General features: G+C 46.4%; 1 protein-coding gene across 2 annotated transcripts in view; it reads left to right on the forward strand.

The window, feature by feature from the left end:
• Positions 1-12684, forward strand: part of CRHR2 (corticotropin releasing hormone receptor 2) — a 108819-nt gene that overhangs the window by 56744 nt on the left and 39391 nt on the right. For both annotated transcript variants that reach the window (XM_077303638.1, XM_077303639.1), the window contains 2 exons: positions 6682-6767; positions 10252-10358. In XM_077303638.1, the coding sequence (XP_077159753.1) occupies positions 6682-6767; positions 10252-10358 (193 nt within the window). The remainder of the gene's footprint in view (positions 1-6681; positions 6768-10251; positions 10359-12684) is intronic.

Genomic DNA, 12684 nt, shown 5'->3' on the forward strand with positions numbered 1-12684 from the left:
CCCTGCACTGTGCAGGACACTCACAACCCTCTCGCTCATCCACTGTCACCTGCCACCCCCTTGAACCTTCGCAGAATCAGCCCCTCCGTCAGATGGCTATCCAGCCTCTGTTTAAAAACTTCCAAAGATGGAGAACCCACCATCTTTTGCTGTTGCCTTCAACTTTTCCTAGCATTATTGTCTTTTCCCATGACTCTTGTCATCTCCAAAGTCACAGTACTCTTCTTGAACAATTGTCACAAACTGAGTCGCCCCTCTACAATCACAAAAATTTTGATCCAATGAATGATGCTATCAATTCCATCCGAGATCCGTCACCTAATAAACGCCAGCTAGAGGTTCACATGATTTGACTGCCACATAAATTGTGGGAGGCAGTACAAACAGGCTTTGGAAGTTGTGCAAACCTATTGTTTAAGTGGGGGCAGGACCCCAATGCGATTGTGGCATTTCTGTCTGTCCCAGGAATGTGAGCATCGTGCTTTCCAAGGAGATGTGACTGAGCTCTTTGTCCTCTCCCCAGCTGCGCTGAAAGGGACTGAAAACTTAGCTATTAGAATTTAGGGGGGAATTGCTCAATCGGCCTGCATACTCGTTGTATCACCTTGGTTATGTGTTTTATGCTCTCCTGTGTGTAACTCTGCCATACGGTAAATAAATTACGGTTGCGATTATTGTCGAGAATTCTCCAGCGGCTGTTCAACTCGTTATGTTTGCAAAGTGCAGATTTAATGGATTGCATTTGTCTCCAGTTTTCCCACCCACTCCCAGACGAGAATCCGCCAGGGCTGTATTTATAGACCCTGAGCTGTACGGCTGAATGGGGGAGGGGGGGGGACACACCGTTTTTCATTTCAATGGCAGTGACCAGAAAGGTAAACCTTTGTCAGAAAATGGCTGTCAGGCTGCAGCTCCCTCTGCAGCTCATAATCCATTTAGTCCTAAGAGGCTGTAAAATTGATTCCAGAAGCCAGGGAGCGAAATACAGAAGGCAAGAGACGGAATCGTAACCTTGGTTGAAGTGTCTCCTCCGTTGTAAATGTGCTTTAGGGGGGCTTATCAAACCGTTGTGCCCAAACTGCTCTGTGGGATAATAAGGGCACTCTGTCTTTCTGGGGAAGAATAACGTCGCTGCAAGGGCTAAATAAATGATCCATGTTCAGCCAGAGGAGCCTGATCTCAGAAGTTGGATGGGAGACCTTCAAGGAATCCAAGAGCTGCAATGTAGAAGCAGAGCCCTCTCTGCTTGTTGCTGCTCCATCCCCAGCGCGGTTCAGAGCGGCAGCTTCTAATCTGGTTGGATTCCCCGCTCCTCCACATGCAGCCAGCTGGGTGACCTGGGGCTAGTCACAGTCCAGATCGAGCTATTCTCATAGAGCGGCTCTCTCAGTGCTCTCTCAGCCTCACCTACCTCACGCTCACAGGGTGTCTGTTTTGGGGAAAGGGAGGGAAGGCGATTGTAAGCTGCTTTGAGACTCCTTCCGGTAGTGAAAATCGGGGTATAAAAACCAGCTCTTCTCTTGCGGATGCAGCAACTAAAAAAGTTTTTTTTTAAACGTAAAAAGGTACACTTAAAGCCTACTAGCTGCATAAGGACATAGCCAGTGCTCCATCCTCAAGCCATGTGACGGGGGTAGTCAAACTGCGGCCCTCCAGATGCCCATGGACTACAATTCCCATGAGCCCCTGCCAGCGTTCGCTGGCAGGGGCTCATGGGAATTGTAGTCCATGGGCATCTGGAGGGCCACAGTTTGACTACCCCTGCCTCAGGATCTGCTCCAGCAGCAGCCTACCATGGCTTCAGTGGGGAGGGGGTGTTCATTGCTCTGTCCACGGACAGATGCATTATTTTGCTCGTCTGTGCTGATCTGTCCTCCAGGCTGATTGTTAGAGCTACGTAGACAGCCGGCACCACTGTCACTGGGCCCTTAGTTCTCCTGGGAGAGTGGGGCGCCCGCCTTTTCTAAATCGGGGCATGATAGTACGTCATTAGGGAACTGGGAAATTCATTGATCTGTATGTGCCTAGCTAATCAGTTTCAACAAGAAGTATCCTATGCTTTATCTCGCTTGATCGATAAGCCGCTTTTGTTGCGATGCGAATCCTGGTTCGTTGAGGAGTGGGTGGGAACGTGAGAAATACGGTGTGAATTGAACTAATGCTATTATTTGAGCCCATGCGATTATTGGTTGTAGATTTTTGTTTATCCCCCGTCCTTTCTCTGGTGACTCAGGGCGGGTTACAACAAAGTGAAATACATAGAGGATAAAATACAATATAAAAGGAGAATCCGAAAGGGGAGCGTCAGAGATACAAGCTGGGGTCAGGTGCAAGGAAATCGGTCCAGGGTTCAGGCTGCACCACATCTGATAAAATGAGGCAAGGAAATATGGGGGGTCATTGGGGGTCAGACTAGATGACTCTGGAGGTCACATCCAACTCTACGATTCTGTGATTCATGATGAAATGCAAAAAAATATAGAAAATCAGATTTACGATGGGCCCATAATGTATGTTATTAAATATGGTACCAAACAGTATTAAAATACAGAGTGAACATTAAATATATGGTAACAATTACCAGCATTTTATATGCATCGAAATGGAAGAAAAATCTTTACCAGATATTATAGCATGATCAAATAAAATACTGGACTATCTGTCAAGGACAAGGCTTACATATTGGATGCAAAACAGTTCAATATTAAATTATAATAGAAAATGGAGTCCGATATTAGAATGTATTGATTGATGAAATGGGAGGAGGGAAAACTAATTGATTTATATGAGTTGTATGTAAATGATGGCAATATAAACTCGGGGGAACTAATAAGTATTTTCAAAAAATGTGTAACGTTTAACATTCATCCATAGTTCTGTAAATGAAATATGTTGTACCTACTCTTTTTTCTGTAATGTCTTTTCCTCTTCTGAATAAGCAAAATGTATTCACGCACACACACACATGCACAGAGTGCGGGCTACAAGGTCAGTGATAAAAAGACAAGTTGCTTCCACGTGGTCACTCCTTTTTGGCTGCTTTTAAACATCACCCTCAGCAGCCATCTGCCTCCTCAGTCCTGCTCCTGCAAAGACTCCTCTTCATTGCTGATGTGGCGCCCGTGCTGTGCTACCAACCTGGCATTTGCACCTTCTGTCTTGCAGTTCCCTAGAATCATAAAGTTGGAAGGGACCTCCAGGGTCATCTAGTCCAACCCCCTGCACAATGCAGGAACTACCTGCCCACCCACAGTGACCCCAATTTCATGCCCTAGTGATTCCCACCACCACCAAAAATCTCCAGAATCCCGCCTGGCCTGGAGGAAATTCACCTCCCATCCCACAGTGGCAATCAGCAATTCCCTGGGTATGCAAGGAAGGGCCACAAGAGACAAACACTGGCCCATCCCTTCCTGCCCACCCATTCCCAATCTGCCTAAGCTCATAAAATCAGCATTTCTGTCAGATGACTCTCTAGCCTCTGCTTCAAAATTTCCAAAGATGGAGAACCCACCACCTCCCGAGGAAGCCTTTTCCACTTGAAGAACCACTCTAACTGTCAGGAACTTCTTCCGGAAGTTTCGCCAAAAATTCTTTTGAATTAATTTCAACCCATTGGTTCTGGACCGACTCTGGGGCAGCAGAAAACAACTCTGCTGTCCACAAAGCTGTAGAGAGTGGGGAGGTGAACTGGCCAACAGATGACTCTGTTGCCAGTTCAGGGCTGAGGGGCCTTGGACTGGTGCCTGGCTGAGGATCCATGTCTGGCCCCTCAGAGAGTTCTGCCTCCTGCAGGGTCTCTGGCTGTGGGTTTAGGTCAGGTCTGCTGGCTGCCTCTTCCTCAGAGGAGTCTTCTGGACCATGGGGCTCTGCTGTGGCACCATGCCCCCTTCCTTCCTTCCCACACAGGCATATTGGCTTCCTCTGCAGAGTTCCTTGGAGGCCCTGTTTAGCTTCCACAATCTGATGAGACTGGGCTAGACCATGTTGCTTTTCCTCCCCTGCTAATATTGCTGCCATGATCTATATGAAGTGCTTTGAATTCTCCGTAACGGCATCGATATGCTCTCTCCTTCCTCTCTACCTTGTGTCAAGAAGGGAGTGGGCGGGAATGAGTTACTTCCTGCCCTGAAACTCCCAAGTATTCATCTAGGTTTTTAAGGAGGTGGGTGTAGGAATCGAGCAAAAAAACCCAAGCCTTATATAAAGCCAACAGAAAGGCGTTTCCAGGATGAAAATTAACAGCCATTCCCTGGCAAAGGCTTCTCTGAAAATCAAATACATGAAGTTTGATGGGAGGCTGGAGAGAGACAGAGAGAAAGAACTGCAGGGAATTTAGGGCATGTTTCTCTTCCCATGGTGCATTGCAAGGAGAGGGACTGTGGTTCCATGGTAGGGCCTTTGCTTGCTATGCAGAGGGTCCCAGGTTCAATCCCTGGCAGCTCTGGTCAACAAGGGATCTGGCAAAAGGGGATGGGGAAAGCCTCAGTTTTTAATCTCTCGCTGGTCTGGATAGACAGTACTGATTTTGAGGGACCAAGGGTCTGGTTCTCCCTTGCTGCAGCCAAACAGATTCAAGTGGACTGCCATGTTGGTCTGAGGTTTGCACAGCAACATTTGAGTCCCACGGCACCTTTAAGGCCAATCGAGAGTTATTCGAGACATGAGCTTTTGTGTGCAGGCACACTTCCTCAGACGCTCCCTTGGCTTCTGCCGTCATAGAATCACAGAATCACAGAATCATAGAGTTGGAAGGGGCCATACAGGCCATCTAGTCCAACCCCCTGCTCAACGCAGGATCGGCCCAAAGCATCCTAAAGCAGCCTTAAGCATCCTAAAGTCAAACAGATATGGCAGGTTTTGGGATGGGAAAATATGCCCAACCTATTTGGCCAGCATCAAAAGTGAGATGAGATGGTTGGCTGCAAGCAGGCTATTAAATGTTCTCTCGTCCCATGGGGGGAAGATACATATCTTCTCCAGCCGAAGCGGCTTCTCTTCTGAATTCCAGCTAATCATCCTAAAAGTGAGATCCTGTGAACTTCACCTTCCGCATGAATATATTCATCAGCCAGGTAATGGATTTGGCGCCGTTTCCTGCCACTTGCCAACTAATTTGAGAGGGCTGGATCGTGGGTTTTAAAAATTTAATTCCCAAGATTAAAATAATAATAATAAAAACTTGTCAGGGGGGGAGCTGTTTTCCATAATTTCAGCCATTGACTTGATTCTGGGGGGTTGTTTTTTAACATTGCAATTATGGGAATGTTATGCTTGTGCGTGCGTGTGTGTAAAGAGAGAGGGGCCCCGATCCCCAGGGCTTTGGCTCAATAGTTGCCTACGTGTTACTTTCACAGAAAGAGTGAGTTTCTGTCAAACATCCTTTTACAACTGTAGGCAAACAGAGCTAATATTCAGGGATGCAAACTGAGCACAGGGTGGTTTTGGCTGCGTTGGGCTAAAGGAAAGGAAATTCCTGCCCACCTCCATTTTGAAAAAAAAAGAATCCCTTTTTGGTCTGTAGGGAAGAAATTCGAGGGAACAGAAGTTGCCGGTCTTCTTGAGTGATGAATGCACACAGGTAGGGGAGATACCTGCAGAAAGAGACTAGAGCAGGGGTAGTCAACCTGTGGTCCTCCAGATGTTCATGAACTGCAATTCCCATGAGCCCCTGCCAGCGTTTGCTGGCAGGGGCTCATGGGAATTGTAGTTCATGAACATCTGGAGGACCACAGGTTGACTACCCCTGGACTAGAGAACCATGGTATCTCCAGCGCCTCACTGAGAAGTTGAGTTCCCAAGCTCCATGTGGTACAACAGACAAAAACTGGGGTACACGGTAACTGGAAAATACCAGGAACAAAGAGAGCTGGGTCATTGTGACACTGAAACTTTAGTCAACCATGCTTCCAGAATTGCAAAATGGTCATTTATAAAGTATCACAAAATTGTACTCAGAAGTTCATGCCTTGAATAAATCTTTGTTGGTCTTAAAGATGCTCTCGGACTCTATTTTTGTTGTGCTACTTCAAACCAACAAGGCTACTCACTTGAAAGTATCACAAAGGCAATCCTAATAACCAAACAACATTGTAAATTTGCGCATAATAATAAAATTCAGCAAGTGTGCTACAGAAAATAATTCAGGCAACAGTTCAACAGGTTTGTTCCCATTGAAGTCCATCGTCTGCAGGCTATGTACAGTTTGTCTCCAGCTGGCACAGGGCCCATTCTGTACGTTCCCACACTTCCTGAACCATGGCTGGCCATTTCTCCCAAAAGCACTTTTCCGGGTCATCTTTGGGGGGCAATACCTCTGACCCCCAAAATCCAGTCCTCACCAAACACAGCAGGTAGAGGAAAACATCAGCTGGAGTCCCCTGTGACTTGGGGGTCTCTATCACACCGGGGGACTGTTCTGGCCGGTGTTGGGGGGGGTAATTGCACCCCCCCGGGACAGTCCTGAAGCAAGGCGGAGGGGCTCCAAACTGGGGGATCCCCTGCACCCAGTTGGGGACTGGCAACTCTAATACAGAGTCCCCTGGGAGGAAGTTCACTCTCTGACCCACTTTGACTGGAAAAAAAATTGAATTTATTCGGACTTAACGTTTTAGGTTGGTTTATTGTTTGGGTGTCCTCGTCCTTCTGTCCTTAATGGAGTTTGTCTTTTGTTCCCATCAGGAAACGTGTACCGGGAGTGCCTGGGTAACGGGACCTGGGCCGTCAAGGTGAACTACTCTCAGTGCGAGCCGATTCTGGACGAGGAGGTCGGTATCTCTTCTCCCTGTGCGCTTTCCCTGTTGCCTGCCAAGCTCTGAAAAGCTCGGGAGGAGCGAACGTGCCGGCGAGTTCTTTCCGTGACTTGCTGGCTGTTCATGACGTTGAAAGGTTGCGTCCAATTCCGTGGGCACCCAAAGAGCGTGCCCCATCCCACCTCCGTTGTGGATTTTTGGCCTGTGTGGTTTTTTGGCCCTTCTTCTGGCCTTAGCATGGCAAAAATGCCAGCTGAAGAGTTTCTCCACCACCGGAGAGTTGTCCCTAATTCTTCTGTGCATAGTAGGACAACTCCAAGCTGTCTTTGGCCAGGTACAATGTGAACCAGCTCCAAAAAGGGTCCCCGAAGCCCTTGGCATTTGCGAGACATCATCAGTTCCTTTTTGCAAGTTTCCTTCCCGGCTTATCAAAATGCTCGATAAATATTAAAGGAGAAGGAATATTCCCCAAATACATTGCCAATTCAAACACTGTAAAAGAAGGGTTGCATTTATGACCAAGCGTTCCCTCCTAATCCCGGCCTTGATGGAAACTCAAATCTGTTCCCTTCGAATGACCTTTTATTGCTGTTTCTTCTTGCTCATTTATTAATCTCAGCAGGCGGTATGCGTCTTCTGGCCTGGCTAAATCTGTCTAGCCTATCTGTAAACACAAAAGAGAAGGCTGGGCTTATTTATTGTGCCCCGCCGCCCCAGACTTCTCTGATTAAATTTTGACATCTGCAATTGACGAGAAAAGGAATTTTTGTCGTGCAGAAGGACTGACAGGAAAGTATTCTTGCTGCATCCAGAAATAAAGGTCCTTTTTCTCTTCTTTCCTGGTTAGCGTGTCAGACTAGGATCTGGGTTCAAATCCTCCTACTACAAAACATTGGCTCCATATCCCATCTCTATTTCCTTTTGCCAGGAGAGGAAGATACACTATTAGAATGCCATTCCAGACATGAGTACTTAACCAGGGCAGAAGTTTATGTACATGAGGCCTCTGAAATTATATCACCTCTCTTGTGTGCCATGGATCTTGATTATAACAACTTCAACTTGGTCCACTTTTTAGAAATCATTGTATTAATACTGCAACGTCTGGAGCCAGGATGTGATTACTGCGGTTGCCTATTTAAGAACACCATTTGGCCGAAACACGTAGGATCAGGGGCACATCAGTTCTATATTTTAGAATTGCACCATTTTATTTAGTTAGTTATTATTTATTTATGCAATTTATATACTGCCCCTCACTGTGATGTCTCAGGGCAGTGTGCATAGAACCAGTGGGGAATGGGAAAGGTACAGCGAAACATTTGGAACAGTATGAACAGATATAACAACCACAACATCTGGGTCATCACAACAGCTTGTTCCAATCTGAAGCTGTTATATGGGCCTGTAAGTGCTTTTAATTTATTTGTAATAAATATGTGCATTTCCCCATCTTTGAGGACACATTATTATACATTGAGACACAACACTCATAAAAATTAAGACTTCTTATCCTTTTAAATTCTTGATTCAAATCCTATACGGACATGGCAGCTCACTAGATGAGTTTGGGATGGTCAGATCGCCTAGCCCAGGGGTAGTCAACCTGTGGTTCTCCAGATGTCCATGGACTACACTTCCCAGGAGCCCCTGCCAGCGTTTGCTGGCAGGGGCTCATGGGAATTGTAGTCCATGGACATCTGGAGGACCACAGGTTGACTACCCCTGGGCTAGCCTACTTCACAGGCTTGTCGTGAAATATAATGAAGAAGAGGAGGATGGATGCCAGCTGCTTTGGGCTCCTATTGGGGAGAAAGACAGGGGAGGGGGGTAAATAAATAAGTAAAAATAAAAGAGAAGTTCAAGGAGGAGGGAAGGGGTTTTGCAAGGCAAACTTGCTGCAGAAAGCACTGATTGGCTAGTATCTATGCAGGGCTCCATTTGGTTGTAGGCAGATCTAGGGATGGGCGGAGGGCAGGATAGAAAGGCAGGTCGGAAAGAAGGAGGATGCAAGAGGGTGTTTGATAGAGGGGGGCCTAAGGGCGTTCTGTCTCCCCAAACCTGAAACCTCCTCCGACTTTTCGATTGGCTTCAGAATGTTTCCATGTCATTTAAAAAATGTCGCGCGAAGACCTTTCCAGAAGAATTTTCAGTAGGTGCCAAATGCATCGCTGTTGCTTTCATGTCTCATTTTTAACTTTCATGCATACAGCGATTACCCGCACATTAGAAAAGCAAATTTAACAATTAACTGTGAATTAAAATAGTAATTACCAAGCCAGGATCTGGCAGAAGGGTGTCACGCAAGTGCAGTTCCCTCCGGTGATTCATCCCTTGCGAAAGACTTGTGCTTTCTGGAACTGTCACTGTATTTTCTGACAGGACTGGGATGCCTCTAAGAGAGACCGTGGGTATAGCGGCTGGGAGTCTTGAGCTGGGATTAGCTAAAATGAGTTTGGCTCTTGTCTCTGCTGTGAACACAGTTGGGGACCTTAGATCATCGCAGCTCCCCTCAAAGGCACACTTGTATTGGCCTACCTTACAAAGTCGTTGTGACGGTTACTGTTAGAATATGAGTGAAATGCTTCCTGTGAATGCTAACCTTTTTTTTTTAGTCATGCAAGAAAAATCTCAGCCGCTGGGGCTTTGGTTGGCACGGAAATGGAATGATAGCAAAATGCAATGCTCAGGAAAGTTCTGTCTATTAAGTCAGCATTGCTCTGAGACAGGGGTGCACCACGAAGAAAGGACGGTTCGGAATGAGTATAATAACAGAAGAAAGAACCTATCCTAGGCTATAATAAACAATTCCACGATAAATGTAACTAAAAATGCCTTATCTCTTCTTTTAATAGAATAACCAAAACGGCCTCCAGATTATAACCGTTTTCAAGTGAGTTTTCATCAGCGGTTGTTTTTCCATTCTTCTTGGCAGAATTTAAATAATATATATATATGGCCTTTGGCTCACAGGTACGGGGAAGTTTGAAAACGGTTATAATCTGGAGGCTGTTTTGGTTGTTCTATTAAAAGAAGAGATAAGGCATTTTTAGTTACATTTATTGTGGAATTGTTTATTATAGCCTAGGGCCTAATCTGCACATCTGCACACAATAGATAATGCGCTTTCAATGCCCTTTAGAAGTAGATTTTCCTGTTCTGCACTGGAAAATCCAGCTGCCAAAGCATGTTGAAAGTGTATTATCCTATGTGTGCGGAATGGGCCCAGGATAGGTTCTTTCTTCTGTTCTGAGACAAGGGTGGCCAGATGTGGCTCTGCAGATGTGTTTCTTGAGACCTCTAAGCTTCTCTGTCTCCAGTTCCCAGGCAGCGGGCAGATCTATAAACGCCGGAGCCTTTTGCCTGTTACGACTGTGTAAATCTGCTGAGCTTTGGCTGCCCCTTCGTAACCCGCTCGGCTATCCTTTTGTGCCGCTGCTTATAGATTCGAGATGACTTGGTTGTGTGACTATCCCCCTTCTCTCTTTGCCGCCTCCAGACGAAGCCCGTCCTCCATTACAAGGTTGCTCTGATCATCAACTACCTGGGGCACTGCGTATCCGTCGGTGCGCTCGTCGTGGCCTTTCTGCTCTTCCTGTGCTTGAGGTGAGTGGTCCGTCTTCCGTTACAGTCATGGCTTCGGGGGGGTGGCTTATTGCCCTGCTTTGGAGCGGGACCTTCCTCCCAACCGCGGCCAGGTTCAGCGAGCCTTGTCAACAAGAGCAATGGATAGCGAGGAAGCGGGGATTTGTGTACCTGTGATTCAAGGACTGTTTTTCTCATGCACAGAAACTGGACTAAGGTGTGGAGTTTAGCATCCAGAGAGGCTCATTTCCCCTGTGCGGAGCCAGTTTTGAGCAGTGAAATTGAGAGGAGGTTAAAGAGTTAAATCCCCCTCCTCCCTCCCCTGCACAGCTCCAAGGCAAATCGAGGCTGCGAGAGATGCAAGGACTGTGCCAGGGAGCTACTAGCTCTTCCTGTGAATTGCTTGACCAAAGTCCCAGTACTCCCTACAGAGAATTGTTCTGGGCTTGCTCTGCTCATTTCCCCACTGCTTCCTTCCTGCCTAGAGGTGCTATAGCTGTAAATTGTACTAGTCTTTGATGATAAGGACTGTTCTGTGGGAAACTAGTTTGTGTACAATTGGGCGGGGGAACAGATGTGCCTCTGCAATTGCTTTTCAGTTCATAGTACTTTATGAATGCTAGTCTTTAGCATCGCAGGAGTCCTGTGATGCCGTCTGTACTCTTCTGAAATAAACTACTGAGGTTTTGGGTTTTTTTTGCAAAAGCTCTGAATTTGCCTATTTTTAGGAGACACTTGATCCGCTTCCTTTTGCTTCCTGGGTAGATTATTGCTTACCAGTTCTTGTGACCAGTAGTTTGTTACTGCTTTCTCGTAAGCCACTGAGTCCACATTCGGTGGGGACGAGTGGGTAAAAGTATCCAAGTGAGCAAGTTTGAACAAGAAAGGTCAAAGCTCGCTTCAGGCATTCCTGACTGCACTGAGTATCCACCAAAGATGCATGTTATTTCGGGTCTCACAGGGACGATGCATTTAGTTCTGTCTATGAAAGACAAATTGCGGGCTCTTGCAGCCTCAATTTGGCTTAGAGCCATGCTGGGAAGGGAGAAGGAGTTTAACTCTTCAAATCTATTTGCACTGTTCGAAATGGCCCCTTTAAAGGAGGATGGACCATTAAAGCATGCGGTTTCTCTTTTAAGATATGCACAATAGTTGTTTTCTACAATTCAGTTGGGGGTGAATGCTTATACCCCTCTTCTGCTCTACATGCCCCGAAGGAAACTGAGGCTGCCGCAGGCTGCTGTTTGCTGGGACGAAAAATGATGTGCAGTTTTTTTGTCTCGCCCGTTCGAGTTTTCAGCCAAGCCACAGCGGCAAGCCCCAAACCATCTGGACGACCATTTTCTTTTTAAGCTCTTTTATTTATAAGATTCTTTTATTTATAAGACTCTTCTTATATAGCCAGCCTACAAGGGCCAAAGCATTGGCAGGCATGCAAGAAGAATTCCCATTCACACCGAGACACCTCTGCACACGCTTTCTTCGTTCTGTGCAAATGTTTAGCCATCTCCGTATCTGTCAAGGGAGAGTCCAGTGAGTGGAGATTTTCTCCCTTAGAGCAGGGGTAGTCAACCTGTGGTCCTCCAGATGTTCGTGGACTACAATTCCCATGAGCCCCTGCCAGCAAACGCTGGCAGGGGCTCATGGGAATTGTAGTCCATGAACATCTGGAGGACCACAGGTTGACTACCCCTGCCTTAGAGTAACATTTTCTCCTCTGTCAGTTGACATTGAGAGCCAGCAAGTGGCTTTCTAAGAGCGGCGGCTTCTAATCTGGCGAGCCAGGCTTGATTCCCTGCTCCTGCACATGCAGCCAGCAGGGTGATCTGGGGCTCATCACAGTCCTGATAGCGCTGTTCTGACTGAGCAGTCCCGGTCAGAACTCTCTGAGGGCTCTGATCTCACAGGGTGTCTGTTGTGGGGAGAGGAAGGGAAGGCGATTGTCAGACACTTTATGACTCCTTCGGGCAGTGAAAATTTGGGGCATAAAAAAACCAACTCTCCTTCTTCTTCTGCACGTGCATGTTATTTTCAAAACTGTTATTTTCAAAATATATGTTATTTTCAAAACTGGAATGGTATTCAAATCATCACCCGATTGTCCTGAGATATTTAAAGAATTATGCCAGAGACAGAGGTCCTGAATGGATTTTTAATTTAGGGGTTGCTTTGAAAAAGCTGGAGAACACAATCATGGAAACAGCTAAAGGCAAAGATTGATATAGAGATGACTAAGATGGGCGGGACTGCTTTTACAATGGAACTGACGCATCGGATAAAATTAACAGCCCACTCCTACGAATATTAACTCCCAAGAAAGCTTTGCTTATTTTAATGAGAATCACTC

Source organism: Paroedura picta, chromosome 11, assembly GCF_049243985.1.
Source record: "Paroedura picta isolate Pp20150507F chromosome 11, Ppicta_v3.0, whole genome shotgun sequence".
Lineage (NCBI taxonomy): Eukaryota > Metazoa > Chordata > Lepidosauria > Squamata > Gekkonidae > Paroedura > Paroedura picta.